General features: G+C 37.2%; 2 protein-coding genes across 8 annotated transcripts in view; both read right to left on the bottom strand.

Moving 5' to 3' along the window:
• Positions 1-2210, bottom strand: part of TTC33 (tetratricopeptide repeat domain 33) — a 43942-nt gene extending 41732 nt beyond the window's left edge. Inside the window, exon 1 of one of the 4 annotated variants that reach the window (XM_077763453.1) lies at positions 2147-2210. The gene's annotated coding sequence lies outside the window, so the exon portion shown is untranslated. Of the gene's footprint in view, positions 1-1432; positions 1489-1649; positions 1671-1917; positions 2097-2146 lie in introns of those variants that run through there. The other 3 variants (XM_077763452.1, XM_077763455.1, XM_077763454.1) reach the window with 3 other exon arrangements.
• A 3391-nt stretch (positions 2211-5601) lies between these two features.
• The window catches only part of PRKAA1 (protein kinase AMP-activated catalytic subunit alpha 1), a 41408-nt gene continuing 34112 nt past the window's right edge, over positions 5602-12897 (bottom strand). For all 4 annotated transcript variants that reach the window (XM_077763447.1, XM_077763449.1, XM_077763451.1 and 1 more), the window contains 2 exons: positions 12682-12808; positions 5602-8522 (listed from right to left, as the gene is read on the bottom strand). In XM_077763447.1, coding sequence (XP_077619573.1) covers positions 8278-8522; positions 12682-12808 — 372 coding nt within the window. In that variant the 3' untranslated portion in view covers positions 5602-8277. The remainder of the gene's footprint in view (positions 8523-12681; positions 12809-12897) is intronic.

Below are 12897 nucleotides of genomic sequence, written 5' to 3'. Positions count from 1 at the left end.
ATGGAAACCAACTTGACAATAAACTATTTGTTAAAACAAAACAAAACAAAACCTCTTGTATTTACGACTGTCTCTAAAAGTGACAAGAATGAGGACGATTACATTTTCTGTCTTTATGTTTCCAAATGAACTGTTTCTAAATCAGCAATGTGAGGAGCCAGGTAGCGTGGGAACCCTGTTAACAGAGGAAAACCTGGTGTATTTACTAACGCCAAATTCCATTAGAAATCATCAGTAGGTCTATATATTATTGGGAGCAGGGGTTAAAGTGACGAGGAAAGGGAAAAGGAACAGAGAGATCCACACATTTTTTTAAAAATTAACAGATAATCAGACTCTCATTACCCTCCCCTATCTCCAACCTAAGCCATTGTTCTAAATGTCAAAGACAGGTTTAGGCTAAGGCCCCAGATGGTGGTTCTCAACCATGTGTGAAAAAGCCATGCACAGCACTGCCTCAGGTGTTTCTGCCATTTTCCTCGGCAAATCCTTAAAGCTTTTCTAGAGATCAGAGGCTGTGGAGATCAGGAGAGAATGAGGTTACAGGGTATAAAAGGCCAGATGACTGCTAGTAATTGACAAGTTTAGCCTTGAAGAGAGTGAAAAGAATACATTCCTCTCGCACAAGAGTTCATACTGAGTGAAAAGTATAGGCAAGTTCAGGGGTAGAGGGAAAAGGCAATGAAGGATTTCATACCCCAAGCTTCATATTTCCCAGCTAGTCATCTGCCCCTAGTAAAGGGAAGAGAAATAGATCTGAGTACTTGACAAGAAAAGTTCTGAAATAGACACTAGAGAGAATGGGAAAACAGGAAAAGCAACAATAAAGGATAAATAAAGATACCAAACACCAACAAGGGCTCACTGAGGTTAAAACCCATTGAATCTGTTACCAAGGCCATTAGCACAGTTTTGTATTTTCTTCAACTGTCTGGAGACAAGAATATCTCAACAGCTCTAGGATAAGTGCTACTGGAGAGTAAACAAAGGATCCTATGACTTCAGTGGAGATACTTGAGGATTCCTGGAGGGGAGGCTGATAGGTTTTAAAAATAAAATTTGGGTTAGTCCTAGGACACATACAAAACAGTTTCTATCCTCAAAAACTTAATACTCAGAGTTGACTCAGGAATCTTACTTAGCACTAGTTTACTGTTCCTCTAAGGATACCTGAACATGAAATTAAAGCTTCTTATAAATAAAGTTTTCCTGAATCTATATATAGTTAGATGCACAAGGCGCCAACATCTTAATCTTTACCTTTTTTCACCTAGATAAGAAATCATATGGGTAAATCATAATCATAGAGGTTTCACGTTAAACTCATGAAACACAAATTTATTTTATACAGAATCATAATTAATGAATACCATGAAAACTCTAAACAACAATGTTGTGTTCTAAAATCTTTTGCTGGTACAATAATCCCTACCGTAGGCATTCAATTACTATTGTCGGCTGGACAGTTTATCCGCCCACAAGCCGAGAACTCCTGTCTTCACTGCATAGGAGGATGCAGCACTAAGGTGAGAAGCCACTGGATGAACACCATTAGGAAAGCAAAACAGGACCTTCGGGTATCGGGATGTATTCAGAGGTGAGAAATTCAAGAAGCAATTTACCCGAAAATGTCACTGCAAGAGACAAACCTGTATTACTAAGAACGTCTCATTTCCAAAACAATAGAGATAAGCGAAGCTCGTAAATGCTGCCCTGGACGCCCCCCGCGAGTTCTCCGGGCCCCCCTCAGCTGCAGACAACCTCTACCAGGGGTGGGAAGCAAGCTCGGTTCCGCTCCTCCCACCACTAAGGGAAGGTCAAAACCGCACCGGCCGCCGTGGAAACGCGGAAGCGGCTCCTGCCGCGGGTGTAAGAGAGGGCCCGACTCCCTAGAAATGCTCGTCCCTAGAGACCAACCTTAGTGTCCCAGCTCTGCCACACCTCCGTCGGGTCTCAACTCCGACTGCTGAAGGTCCTTTCTCCCCTAACCACGAGACCCACCAGCCTCGTTTCCGTCCCCTTCCTCCGCCTTCCACCACGGTCAGCTTAGCTCCAGTAACCTAATGACCACTCCCCAGGTCCCGTGTTTACATTGTCCTTGCCCTTTACCTACCGGAAGCGGAAGCTAACATGCCCGACTTCCTACCTGCCTGCCTTTGAAGCCAGGTCTCCCAAGAAATTGGCCTGGCTGACCCGAGGCGTAGGAACCGCGCAGAGAAGCGGGTAGGGAAGAGACGACTCTCAAAGACTTTATGGTTTGCCAATCCCTTTCCCGGGACCACTAATCCCAGAAGTCACTGCGGCAGTCTCCATCCCCATTGCCCTCTGGGATCTGTAGTCCGGGCCACCCGGGTCCGGAGCGCCCTCTAGTAGCAGCTGAGGGCTTCCGGTGCGCGGACGACGACAAAGCCGGAGCGCGGGGAACTGCGGCTGCGCAGGCTGAGGTGCGCGCAGGGAAAAGCGGGGGCCGCGAGACTGCGGGACTCGTTCAGTCGCGATGTGAAACGGGGCTCGGGGGATACGGGGGGAATTCGTAGCAGTAACATAGGACCCTGCCTTAAAGGAGTGTACAGTCCAGCCGAGAGGCCAGTCAGAAGCAAAGGACAAAGGGAAAACTCCGTCAAGAAAGAGCTCAGGGGAGCGGATTCCGGGAGGCCCTTGGTTCAACTGCAGGCTTCACGTCGGAAAACACATTTTGGGTCCAGAATGTAACCTGAAAGTAGCTGTAGTTTATGTTGTGAAAATAAGTGGGGAAATGTAATCCAGGGAACTGTTTAGGTAATTGAAAAATTAAGACTTAATTTATCGATGTAGCCAACTTGTGCAAAGGAAGACCAATCTTGTAGAGCAGGCTTTTTCAACCTCAGCATTGTATGTCAAACTGCATGATCTTTGTTGGAGAAAGGGAGGCTCTCCTGTGCCCGGTAGGGTGTTCAGCAGCATCTCTGGAATCCACCCACTAGATGCCATTAGCATCCACTACCACCACCAGTACCACCAGAGGTGACAACCAAAAATGTCTCCAGTCGTTGCCAAACGCCCCTGGAAGGAAAATTGTTCACCCACCCCTGCAGCCCTGAGAACAGCTGTTGTACAGCAGTGATTCTCCAAGGTGATCCTGAGAGTTGCCAAGACCTCTTCCAACTATTTTTATGCTCCTAGGAAGGCATCATTGGCCTTTTTCACAATGTTGACATTGCACTGATAATGGGAAAGCAGTGGTGGGCAGAATTGCTGGCAGCTCAACTGGTATCAAGGCAATGATGCCAAACTCTGTGCTAGTTGTTATTGTATTTTTCAACACCACTCATACTAAAAAAAAAACAAACAAAAAAAAACACACATTCAAGAATGTCCTTCATGGGGCGCCTGGGTGGCTTAGTCGGTTAAGCGTCCGACTTTCGCTTAGGTCATGATCTCGCGGTTCGTGGGTTCGAGCCCCACGTCGGGCTCTGTGCTGACTGCCAGCTCAGAGCCTGAAGCCTGTTTCAGAGTCTGTGACTCCCTCTCTCTCTGACCCTCGCCTGTTCACGCTGTCTCTGTCTCTCTCTCTCTCTCCTAGAAATAAATAAAACATTAAAAAAAAGAAGTCCTTCATGAAGCAGTAAAAATCATTAAAATGACCCATGAGACCTTTGAGTAGTTTTTAATCTATCACAAAATGGGTAGCACTCATTAAGTACTTTTGCTGTGTATTGAAGTATGATGTCTCCAATAAAAGCGCTTGTGAGACTGCATTATAAACTGAGGTACTTTTTTTGTGGAACTCAACTCTTATTTAGAAAAACAACCAGGGGCGCCTGGGTGGCTTAGTCGGTTAANCACACACTAAAAATTAAAAAAAAAAAAAAAAAAATTAGAAAAACAACCAGAAGTCCAGCTGGTTATTCAGGCTTGAGTATGTGACAGGCCTTATGAAAAATAACAAAAGGAGCCTGTTACCTCAAAGGAAACAATTGACGGTGTTGCCAGTGATACTGTCATATCATAGAAGTATTATCATCTGGAGTATACAACTTCTGACATTAATTACAAAAGATACAAAGGTAATGGAATGTTTCTTAATATGGGTTGAGGTTTACAAGACTGTGTTCACTGCAAACCTAAATCACTGAAAATTCATCAAGCCAAATATTTAGGATTTGTGCACTTCTCTGTAATACTTCTATAAGCCCTTAAAACACATGTATCTCCCTGACAAGACACTCAGAGCAGGATTTATGCCTTTATGGTCACATTCTTAGCACTTGGTTGGTTCATAGTAGCTATAGGAGGGGATATTGCAGGGTGAATGGCTAAGTGATGCTTAAAGCTGTACCCCTTTCTAGGGGTCTTTCCCACATCTCTCAAATAACTTTACTCTGGTAGAGGGCTACCTCAACACTAAGTTTTCACACTTACTTCCCTACTTACTTTGTCCTATGAACTCGATGTGGTTATTAATATATTTAATACATTTCTCAGGCTGTTTATTGACAATAGGATCATCTTCCAAGTTGCTAGAGACCCTCTAAATTTATCAGAATTAACATTTATTGGCATTCACAATGAATAGAACAGTCTATTTGCCTACAATAGAACAGTTCAATAAGTATTGATTTTTCAAACAAGAGAATTTATTGTACTTTATACAGTCAGGGTAAATAAATATCTAGAGCAATTTATAAGTTCCCTAAAGAACAATCTTATGTGCTATTCATAACATTCTTTAGTACTCTTTTCTTCTGTTACAATTATCAAACTATTTTAACAATTTAGAATGCCAACAATCTAGCACGAGGCCTGCCTAACAATGCATATGGAATAGAAGATTTCATTACAGTTGAATTCTAAAAGTAGTGGAATTCTAACCAAATCCATGTCAGCAACCAAGGAAAACTGGTAACCACTTTGGCTTTTATTGTATATATCTTAATATTTTGTTCAGGTGGTTACTTTTTAGTTGAAATAAAAACTCAGTAGTTTGAGACAAAAATCACAATGTTTTGAGTTAAAATGTAAGCACTGTATTTTATATTTAGGCACATTGTCAAAAAGGTGCACACATGGTCAGCAAGGAACACGTGTGCTTATTTTTTATTTAGTTTTTCCAGTAAGCCCACTGCAACAGGAAAAACTATGTTTTTATCCTCCATTTTCCAAATCAAAGTATTTTAAATTATATACCTAAATATACCCCAGTCCAAACATACATGAACACATCTCAGAAGTATTGTATCTCAAAGGTTGATTTCTACCCTATTACCAGTTTATAGTTATGTTGTATGAGGAGTTTCATTCATCTTGTCAGGAGAATTCACAATGAATATAAGATTTCTGCTGTGTACGAGGAGATGAGGAGATGGACTAGAATTAAGGGGGGAAAATTTAAACAACACACCACTTGTTTTTCATTCCAAGGGTGTCAGTCCAAGCATAGACGCATGGAGTCCTACATCTAGCCACAGTCCACCAAGCATTCATTCACTATGAATGGTAAAACTACAAGGTCAAAAAGCAGAGACTGAAGGGGTGGGGGAGGAGGGTAAAAGCACAGGACTTTTTGTATAAAATCATTTAAAACTCTGAAAAACTACAAAAGCATCTCAAGAGAAAATATAATCAAAGTAAAAGCAATGGAATTTATTTCAGTGAAATTATTTTAAATTAGATATATTAAGCTCCCATATCCCCCAACCTGGTAGAAAATTTCCTCTCAGTGAGAAATCATTTATTTTAATGGCAAAATTTTTACATATCAGTAAAATCTGTTATATTTAAAACTATGTATACAGTACATTTCTGGCAAAAACCTTATACATCTTTCAGTTGTCAAGACAAAGTAAAAATATGGTTGCATAAATCACAAAAAATATAAATTGCTGAAAAGATAATAAAAAAAGATTAAAAATCATTTGCATTGACGCCCTTATATCTTCAGTTAGTAAGAATTTGCAAACCACAATAAATTTTTGAAAATTCTGACACAACCTTGACATAGTCAACCAAAAGTTGTCATTTCAAATATCCCAGCTTAAAAAAGAGTTTGCTGCAATAATCTGTGCGTTTATCATACTATTTGTACAAGTGCAATATTTAAATATCTTCAAAATAAAACTCAGCAACTAAAAAGAATCACAATAACTTAACAAGAAGCAAAGTTTACAAAATTAACAATTTTTAGAAGGTCCTATTTAATTGGTTCCTCCTTTCGAATCCCCCCTTCCCCACAACAGCTTATAGAGACATTCTGACGATGTCTTAGTTCTATGTACAAATCTGCAACTTTAAAAATACAGTCTTGTGTTCTTAACATCAGGAACATAATGCTGCATTTAGAGACCCTACATTAAATCAATATCCCCAAAACACAGGGCCACATACAAGTTATACAGTTTTGAACTTAGTAAGTTGCACTCCTATTATTTTATACAGCTTTCAGATTCTAAGTTGAATAGATAAATCCCAGACAGAAAGAAGCAAGACTTTTCTTTTGAATTCAGTGCATGTTTGTAGGGGTGCTGGAACCAAATCTACAACTACAGTTAACTGTGCAAGTTATCAAGACACTTGAGTACATAACTGTCCAGTTACATAGGTGGTTACTGGATTTGCCACAAACAGTCCTATAATACAAAGGTATTAAATGGGAAATAAGACCACTCTTCTGCAATGGAAAAATGGTTGATACCAAAAAAATCAATACCTTGAAGTTAAAATAGTATAAGGCAATTATGGGTGATATAGTACTTTTTATTTTTTATTAGCATACACAGGACACCAATTTTAACTGAGGTGACTTTAAACCTTCATTTATAACTATTATGGAATGCTACTAGGAAGAAGGAAGAAGCAAGGAAAAGAAAATATAGAGATCTGACAAAGATTAATGATGCATCTTTAGGCAGTTCCCATAATGCTACTTTTTAAAAATTGATTAAAATCCAAAACAAATGTGACCATTTAGATGAACTGATTTATTCCATATTTATTGAAATAATAATGTCCTATGTGGCAATGTTTAAATTTTCACTGAATCCTGATTTGAAATAACCAGCTATAAAAAAAATTTGGAAAACAACCAGGGAAACCTAAATATGTGTGATTAGATGACATTAGAGAATTACTAATCTTATAATAGTATTACGGTTTTTTAGGAAAATGTTATTATTTTTAAGAGATGCTTAAAGTGTTGAGGGTGATAAGTATGTCAGCAACATCGAAACATTTCAAGGAGAAAAAAACCATATATATATATATACACACACACACACACACACATATGTACAACTATATCTATATACACATAGATATAAAGCAAATATGACAGAAGGTTAACCAGTGTTGAAGCTAAGTGGTAGATACACATGTGACCACCTTAGAGCCTTTCCATTTTTCTGTTCTTAAAAATGTTCATGATAAAATTTGGGAGAAAAAAATCTTATCTGAGCGTTTAAATGGTAAGAAATAATTTTGTGTGCTAAATCAATCTGAAAGATACATAATTGAATGACTAGAAATTTTTGTATACATTCAATACTGACGGACATGAGCAGCAGAATTTGTGAGATTGACAAAAACATGATTTATAATATATGCAACTCAGCTCTTCTGACAAAGAAATTTATGTACAGAATATAGTGAGACAAATTGTAAAACTTAACTTCGTGCCTAGAGTATCTGAATATATAAGTTCTGTGTGTTTTGGACTTACCAAGCTAAAGAAAAAATTTTAATTATGTCTAATTTAATCCTCGATGTGCTTACCATATACTAAAAAATATTAAGGGAAGAAATATGGAAGAGCCATCCAGCCTGTCATTCCTGGAAGATACTTGCTGTTTCAGAAGTTCAGGAGCCCCCCCCAAAACAAATCACCTATAAAGGTCTCTGGGGGTTCTAGACAAATATTTATTGAATAAATTTCTGAAGCAGTTATAGAACACATGAACTTATAATACTATATGAAGGCCTTTATGGTAAATTAATATTCTACAAAGCCCTGTATACACTAAATATAAAATAGCCAAAAATCAAGTGAGCCTGAGAGACCTATAAATTCATTGTGAAAATTACATTACGCTATATGCCTACTGAACAATGAACAAAATTATCTTAATTCATTTTTGCACATTAGATTTTTAACTATTAATCATGTTCCAATTCCTGTGCAAACTGCATTCCAAAAGGCCAATCCTCAGTTATAATTATGTAGAACTTGATTATAAATGGAAGCATTTGGCTATGATTTTTTTATGCATGCTTATTGCTATCAAAGAAATAAGCAAAGTTTTAGGTTTACTGTGCAAGAATTTTAATTAGATTTGCACACATTTCAAAAAATTCTATTGTGTGACTTCCGGGTCTTGGAGTTAATTCAACAGGAGAAGAGTCAAGTGAGGTCACGGATGAGGTAAGTGAAGCTTCTGAGGATTTTCCTTGAGCGTCAGCGTCTGATTCATTCCTTTGGCAAGAGCGATAGTTGCTAACTGATCCTGATCTCTGTGGAGTAGCAGTCCCTGATTTGGCTTCAGTAATTTCATCTGGTAAAAAAAATTTCAATTTATTATAAGCTATGACACCTCATAATTTTTATGTTTTTAAGTTTTGTTTATTTTGAGAGAAGAAGGGTGAGGGTATGAGCGAGGGAAGGGAGAAGGGGCAGAGAGAGAGGGAGAGAGAATCCCAAGTAGGCCCCATGCTGCCAGTGCAGAGCCCAACATAGGGCTCAGTCTCACAAACCGTGAGATCATGACGTGAGAAGAAAGCAGGAGTTGGACGCTTAACCGACTGATCCACCCAGGCATGCTCCCTCCCCCCATCAAAAGTTGAACAGTATTTAATTTGCTTTTTTGAATGAGAGCACTGACCAGCTATCAAGAGCATGTTTATTTTGAAAACTTTCTAAAATAGAGGTGATGAATCTGTGTTAAACCATTTGTCTTTTTTACATACAACATGTATTCTCCTGATGGCTAATCAACATTGGATATAGTACATAGCTACTTATCAGTACATAGCTACTCATCAGACTTACACTCCAAAATTAATAGCCCAATAAACTAATAACATGGGGCTCAGTAAACATCCTTCCCTAGCGAAATAAATTCCTCTCTCTATATTAAAATCATGGAATAAATGCACTTAAAAGTTGGAAATCTTGGAAAGCACCTCATCCAATGCTTCATTCTATTGATAAGAAAACATAACTCCCAAAACAGAGAGAACAGGGAGGTAATTCTAGAACCTCCTTCTCCTGTCATTTCACTGCTTTTCACTCTCCTACTTTCTCTTCATATTTAAGATCTCATGAAATGATTCCAATGAACAAATTAAGAAAAAACTAAAGTTGAAAACACAGTACAAAAACCGTCAATGTTCATTCAACTGGCAAACCCAGGGGCTAATAAACCTAAGGTTATAAATTTGATCCAAATACAATGAGAAATATAAAACCCATTCCATATCTCAAACTGCATTAGTATGTGTTCGCATATAAACATCATCTGGACAGAGAGATAAACAGACAAACAGCTCTGGCCAGTACATCACAGCTCAAACCTGTGTCTTTCTGACACTAAGTAGGTACTATTCTTTTGTTTATAAAGACAAAAAATTCATAGGTAAATATAATAATTCCATAGGATCTTAGATAAACAAAAGTGGTAACAGATCTTAACTGATTTGGCCAATGAAGAACTGCTAAAAACTTGTACTTAATTTGGGGNTAATTAAAGGCTCTGTTTGTGAGAGAACATTTATATATACAGCTATGCTCTTAAAATGCTGCGATAAAGTATTTACTTAAATTAGGAATCAGGTGTGTTCTGTCAGGCTTTTTAATAGCGTTAAATTAGTTTTAAGACTGCATGCATATGGGAAATCTGAATTAATATAAACTTCAAACCATGTTACAGTATCATACCATTTACTAGAAGTCCATTATAGTCTACTCATACATACACTTGCATAAAGATATTTTTCCCATTTAAAAATAAAAATAAAGCAATCTCTATCAAAATAATACCACAATTGTTTACTGAGCTAGAACAAACAATCCTAAAAAATCCTAAAAAAAAATCTTTTTCTTCCTGAAAAAGGAAACCAAATCTGGAGGCATCACAATTCTGGACTTCAAGCTGTATTACAAAGCTGTAATCATCAAGACAGTATGGTATTGGCACAAGATCAATGGAATAGAATAGAGAGCCCAGAAATGGACCCACAAACGTATGGCCAACTAATCTTTGACAAAGCAGGAAAGAATATACAATGGAAAAAAGACAGTCTCTTCAGCAAATGGCATTGGGAAAACTGGACAGCAATATTCAGAAGAAATGAACCCAAACCACTTTCTTACACCATACACAAAAATAAACTCAAAATGGATGAAAGACCTAAACAAAAGACAGGAAGCTATCAAAATCCTAGAGGAGAAAACAGGCAACAACCTCTTTGACCTCAGCAACAGCAACTTCTTATTTGACCTGTCTCCCGAGGCCAAAGGAGAACTATTGGGAACCTCATCAAGATAAAAAGCTTCTGTACAACAAAAGAAACAATCAGCAAAATTAAAAGGCAACTGACAGAATGGGAGAAAATATTTGCAAATGACATATCAGATAAAGTGTTAGTATCCAAAAATAAGATAAAAAAAACTTATCAAACCCAACACCCAAAAAATAACCCAGTGAAGGAATGGGCAAAAGACATGAATAGACACTTCTCCAAAGAAGACATCCAGATGGTTAACAGACACATGAAAATATGCTCACCCTCACTCATCGTCAGGGATATACAAATCAAAAACTATAATGAGATACCACCTCACACCTGTCAGAATGGCTAAAATTAACAACTCAGGCAACAATAGATGTTGACAAGGATGCAGAGAAAAGGGCACCCTTTTGCACTGCTGGTGGAAAAGCAAATTGGTGCAGCCACTTTGGAAAAGAGTACGGAAGTTCCTTAAAAAATCAAAAATAGAACTACCCTATGACCCAGCAACTGCACTACTAGGTATTTATCCAAGGGATACAGGAGTGCTGATTCGAAGGGGCACATGCACCCCAATGTTTAGAGCAGCACTACGGGCTACAGCCAAAGTTTTGAAAAAGCCCAAAGGTCCAGTGACTGATGAATGGATAAAGCAGATGTATATACAATGGAATATTACTCAGCAATCAAAAAGGATGAAATCTTGCCATTTGCAATAATGTGGATGGAACTAGAATGTATTATGCTAAGCAAAATAAGTCAGAGAAAGACATATATTATTTCACTCATATGTGGAATTTAAGACAAAACAGATGAACATAAAGGAAGGGAAGCAAAAATAATATAAAAACAGAAAAAGAGACTAACCATAAGAGACTCTTAAATACAGAGAACAGAGGGTTGGTGGTGGGGTATTAGGTGGGGAAAGGGCTACAAAGGCGTGAGTGGCATTAAGGAAGACACCTGGGATGAGCACTGGGTGTCATATGTAAATGATAAATCACTAAATCCTATTCCTGAAATTATTATTACGCTCTGTGTTAACTAACTTGGATTTAAATTTTTTAAAAATAAATAAACAACAATAACAAAAATGTCTGCTTTCTGCAATTAATAATTTATCTCAACTTTATCAATCTAAATAGTTAAGATATTCCGGCAAACTATACCTAATGGTCGTTAATCAGAGATATATTTTCTAAGTATAGGTCTTCATTTTCAAGCTATTAAAACAGTAAACTACTACTTATCATAATTTAATGTTTCTTTAAAAAATATTCAAAGAGGTACTTTTAAGATTTTATACTGAAGTAAATCATTATTTTGATGACCAATTAAAATACCTAACTTTAAAAGTCTGAATATTTCAATTTGATCATCAGGTTGTCTCTGATTGTTTAAGACTGTAGGTAAACAGACATGCACAGCAATCTGAAACTCAGGTTAACAATGTCACTTCTAATTATAATCATTGCCTATAACATTATCTTTAGTCCCAGGAAACCCTATATTGTGCATTCACATAAAAGTGATCTATTATTTAAGAACACTTATATTGAGAGGTAGATAAAATTGGAATCATGTAACTCTCACAAAACTAATAAAGGATGCACATCTCTGGTATGTCTCTAGCTACAGGCTGGAAGCAAAAGACTGGATGAGAGGAGAAAAATAACCGTTAAGTCCTTTACCTGTCCGAAACATTTCTCTCTCAGTCCCCTGTAAGAAACCTTACTTGACAATTTCTTGTCCTATGAGCTACTAATCAAATCTATTCACATTGCGTTATCAATCAACTCTGAAAGGTAATAACTGTACTCTAATTCTTAAACGAAAAGTTAAAAATATATTAAATATGAGATATAAAAAATATTTAATAAAAAGTCCATTTATTTCTAAATAAAATATTTTATCTTACCAAAATGAACCCCACCAAAAAACAGAAATGTGGCAGAAACTATCATTTTAGGATCAGACTGCATCTGGCTTTAAGGTAATCTTAAAAGGACAATACACTATAAGATGACAACAAACATAAGATTCATAAATGCTGACATCACAGAGGCACAAAATCTCACATTTTATATTCTTTTGCTATTGAATTACTAGGAACACAAGAAGCTTTGAAAGAATCAAAGACTAAAAAGCCAAATTAGGTAACAAGGTCTAGTTTGTCAACTAAGTTGTTTTGTGGGATGTACATACCATCAATACTACGGAAATCCAGTAAATACGTTCTACTATCCACTTGGTATAACTGTAGACTCATTTTGGAGTATGTACTTGTTACAGGATTCTTCCTTCGAACACGCAAATAATATGGGTTTACAACCTAGTGTGTGGTATGGACAAAAACAAAGTCAAAAGCAGTTCTTCTATAAAACATTTTATAGACTACAGGCTTGCCAAATGTGCCTAAAA

The sequence above is a fragment of the Crocuta crocuta genome, unplaced genomic scaffold (genome assembly GCF_008692635.1).
Source record: "Crocuta crocuta isolate KB4526 unplaced genomic scaffold, BGI_CrCroc_1.0 scaffold4, whole genome shotgun sequence".
NCBI classification, from domain to species: Eukaryota; Metazoa; Chordata; class Mammalia; order Carnivora; family Hyaenidae; genus Crocuta; species Crocuta crocuta.
Note: the sequence above shows the minus strand (reverse complement) of the source record. Positions and strands in the feature narration are given on the sequence as shown.